The 3,821-nt window shown below is 38.1% G+C and overlaps 1 protein-coding gene across 2 annotated transcripts; it reads left to right on the top strand.

The window, feature by feature from the left end:
* The first annotated feature begins 2,064 nt into the window (after positions 1 to 2,064).
* Positions 2,065 to 3,483, top strand: LOC106333522 (transcription factor CPC). 2 transcript variants are annotated; one of them, XM_013771959.1, is made up of 4 exons: positions 2,065 to 2,409; positions 2,699 to 2,759; positions 2,848 to 2,935; positions 3,277 to 3,483. In XM_013771959.1, exons 2-4 carry the CDS (start codon positions 2,708 to 2,710, stop codon positions 3,392 to 3,394), a joined length of 258 nt encoding a protein of 85 aa, XP_013627413.1. In that variant the 5' UTR covers positions 2,065 to 2,409; positions 2,699 to 2,707; the 3' UTR covers positions 3,395 to 3,483. The 2 variants fall into 2 exon arrangements, with proteins under 2 accessions (XP_013627413.1, XP_013627412.1); XM_013771958.1 differs by lacking the exon at positions 2,065 to 2,409 and having other exon boundaries at positions 2,561 to 2,759.
* Positions 3,484 to 3,821: the final 338 nt, after the last annotated feature.

Raw genomic sequence — 3,821 nt, 5'->3', positions numbered from 1 at the left:
TAGTTCAACAATCAATATTCAAGATAAAGCATGACCAATTTAGGCAATAAACCATTAAACCATAGTAAATCAAAACACTCTTTATGAGTGTCACATCAACTAACCATATATATATACTCCTATGGTCCAACAGAATCATTCTTCCTCCACATAAAGGGACACCGGCAATCCCTTCACTATTACACCACACAGGCGTAAGCGCTCGGGAATCGCCTGGTCACGGTCCTCAATCGGAATCGCCGTGCCCCGGTCCTCTGTCGGACTCGCCGGGGGCTGTCACATCCATGTGTGACACTCGGCCTTGGTGATCAAGCCAAGTCAAACCGAGCCCACCACTTTCTGGACCACGACCGGTTTAGTGGTACCATTTGAGGAAGCATTGACCTGCAAACTACTACTATAACCACCACGAGGTTCTCACACAACAGTACCAACACGAGGTACATACCATAACAACATATAATAATCACACAATCACAATAACCCGGGTGCTTAGACTAGTCTTGCTATCCACTTAGCCCAGACATCGTCTCAAGCCTCAGATCCACAAACTGACACCTAGACCGGTCCAGCTATCCTAGCTCGGAAGCCGTCTCCGATGTCAGGAACGTGCATTAAAAATTCGTTAACAAACAATTAACTGTGACTCACAGTGATTAAGCGATGTGGCTCGACTCTTTGATTCCGGATGTTGACCAAACCCTTTTTCTCCCCTCCAAATCTTCGTCTTGGTACCGTGATGTTAGATCCCAAAATCCAACGTCGATGTCTTGAATGGACTGGTCTGGACTGATCAGAACTCGGAAAGAACCTTCTTTCACTTCTGGACAGTCTTTCGGAACTTTCCGGCAGTTTATCAGTCTTCGGAAATGTCTATACTTCTAAAGCACCTCACTTATTTTTCTCTCTCTCTCTCTAGCCATGTTTTGCTTTGGTTTCTATGGAATGAGATGAGTAAAAATGGTGAAGGGTGGCTGGGTATATATAGAAGTTGCTGGCCAATAAGAACATGCCACCCGATCGCATGTGTGTCGTCTGTGTGTCGTCCTGCATGCTTCCGGTCGCATGAGTGACAACACGTGGGCGTCCACATGCCCTGTTGCATGCCTCCTTTACATGCCAGGAGACACCACCACGTCCACATAGTTCTCAGCATGTCTGGGGTTCATGCGTCGCGACACACGGACCTCTGCATGTCGGTTAGCATGCGCAGATCGCAGGTACTGCGACACCTCGTGCTTTTGTGTGTCGAGCTGCATGAAACTGCTTCATGCACGTCTACACCTCCTTCTTGTGTTGACACTCAACAGGTTAAATGGTTGACACCACGTCCTGATCTCTTAGATCAGGCCCCCTCGAGCTTCTCGGTCGATTTGCGCGATTTCGGCCCTTCTGGTGAATTTTCGTCCCGCGATCAATCCCGAATATTTTTTCGTTCTCAATCTGATGAGCTGAATATTTCTAATAGACTCCAGACTAACCTTAACCTTGAGGATAAAATTTTTCAAACCTTCGGCTTCCCCGAGAAATTCCATAAAACCAAAATTAGGGTTTTTTTTTTAAGACGGGGTATTACAAGGTTAGTCTCATACAGTGTATTTTCAATTATCTTTTTTGGTTGATTAAATATCATTTCTTTAACCACCACATGTATGAATATTTGTGGTTAGATACTTGTCTGAATCGTGCCTTTTCCGAGTCCAAGCTTTATATGGAAACAAATGTGATTCTCTGCTCTTCTTGACGTCACTCCATTTGTCTAACTCTTTATGTGACATAAGAGTCACCCCTTGAAGTATATGATTAAACAGATCTCGAGATGCGGTTAAAGCATATTTGTAATCAATATAAGTTAATTAATTGAGCTAACTATTCTTCTACCGGATCGTTTGGTCTAGAGATTTGTTTCCAGCTAACTATTCTTCTATTTACCCTCTTTTTTCCCTCTCGTTTGATTAGAATATCAGTATTATTTATTTGGGTGCTCTCTTTTTTACCAAACTTTCAAATGGAATGTCCGAGACTTTTCTTGCAAAACAAATCACTAGTGTTATTATTGTATTGTTATATTTTCAATTTAATAACTATCTTATAGCTTTGACAGATTTTTTATCTATTTAATTTGTTAGATTTCCAATATAGTTTATGAAACAAAATCTTTGTGTTTGGAATTCAATAAGTTTGGTTGGCACATTATTAATTCATGTTAAACGAAGCTATCATAAGAAAAGAACAGCATAATAGTAGGGATATTTTCGTCTTTTACAAAGTCAACCTCAGAGAAGCTCCTTCCGTTCCTACAACCGCAAGTCAAAGGTTTGCAGATGTTATTATAGAAGTAGTTATGGTTGTATCTGTCGTTCTTCTATCTGATGAACGAAGCCGTTGAAGCCAACACACAGACAGTGCGTAAGTGACGTAACTACAGTTTACAGATTCGTTTTCTTCTGCTCATTGAATTAAATTACTTAATAAAATATTTAATAATTGACTATGATATTGATAATATTAATAAATAATTATTCTAGGAATTAACCTGACATGCGCAGTTATAAAATAATCCGTCTAATTTTCAGTTTTTTTTCGAGCCCCTCTCTCACTTTTTCTTTCGAGGAATACAAGAAAAAAAAGTTATTAATCTTCTTGTTTCTCAAGATTTCTTCTCTCTTTGTTGAATCTTTTTTTTGTTCCGACAAAGACGGTATAAATGGATAGACGACGTCGTAGACAGAGCAAGGCCAAAGCGTCGTGTTCCGAAGGTGATGATCAGTTTATCTCTCTCTCTCTACCTATCTTCTTCTGTCCCTATCTTTCATTGGATTGAGACTGATATTTGATGGTTAGCAGAGGTGAGTAGCATAGAATGGGAAGCTGTGAAGATGACGGAGGAAGAAGAAGATCTCATTTCTCGGATGTATAAACTCGTCGGAGACAGGTAAAACACACACTCACTCTCGATCCATCTTGATTTGCTATACTCTTTTTGTTTTCTTATTCATTTTGATTTTCTTATATATAAAGAAACCTAAGCAAGACTGTTTTTGATTTGCTTATTGATTAATGATTAGCAAAACATATTTATGTTTGTGCAATTATATAATAGAATTCTAAAACTGTTTCCACAATTTTAGTTTGATTCGTCTTTTTATCAAGCAGTGTTTGTATGGTTCTGTCCAGCTAGGTTTAACCAACTTATAAACTCTAATTGAATTTTATTGGAATAAAGGATATTTACGTAATTTCTGTAAAATTTAGTCTATCTTATACGGTTCGTAGGTGGGAATTGATAGCCGGAAGGATTCCGGGACGGACGCCGGAGGAGATAGAAAGATATTGGCTTATGAAACACGGTGTCGTTTTTGCCAACCGACCAAGAGATTTTGTTAGGAGATGATTTTATTCGTTATAAACGTATTTTTCCTCGTTTTAATTCACAAGACAAGAAAAAGGGAAAGTAGTTGTCCTTTGGATTACTATTTTGGAATGTATAATCTTATATATATATATAAATTTTTCTTAGGAGCTTTAATTTATTATCATTGATTCTATAAGTTATGCCAAAAATGAAGTATATATCATATTATCTCATTTTCTCTTAAAAATCATGTATGTCCTAAAATTTACTTTACAAATTACAATCTAAGATGAACTCCGGAACTTTCTACGCTACTTTTTTTTTGTCAACATTTTCATTTCATTGAAATGAGGCCCAACTGACATATTACAGAGGTATCAATTGAATAAAGCCCAACAAAGATAATAACTTAAAATACACAGAAATGTCCATAAAGCGGTAGTTGATATTATCAACTTTAACACGT

Source organism: Brassica oleracea, chromosome C3 (assembly GCF_000695525.1).
Source record: "Brassica oleracea var. oleracea cultivar TO1000 chromosome C3, BOL, whole genome shotgun sequence".
In the NCBI taxonomy this organism is placed as follows: Eukaryota; Viridiplantae; Streptophyta; class Magnoliopsida; order Brassicales; family Brassicaceae; genus Brassica; species Brassica oleracea.
Note: the sequence above shows the minus strand (reverse complement) of the source record. Positions and strands in the feature narration are given on the sequence as shown.

Bases quoted from the DNA above. Each gene is read 5' to 3' on its own strand.
- LOC106333522 (XM_013771959.1), top strand. From the start codon at position 2,708: ATGGATAGACGACGTCGTAGACAGAGCAAGGCCAAAGCGTCGTGTTCC. The intron at 2,760-2,847 runs GTGATGATCAGT...GATGGTTAGCAG, and splicing joins CAAAGCGTCGTGTTCCGAAG to AGGTGAGTAGCATAGAATGG. The intron at 2,936-3,276 runs GTAAAACACACA...TACGGTTCGTAG, and splicing joins TATAAACTCGTCGGAGACAG to GTGGGAATTGATAGCCGGAA.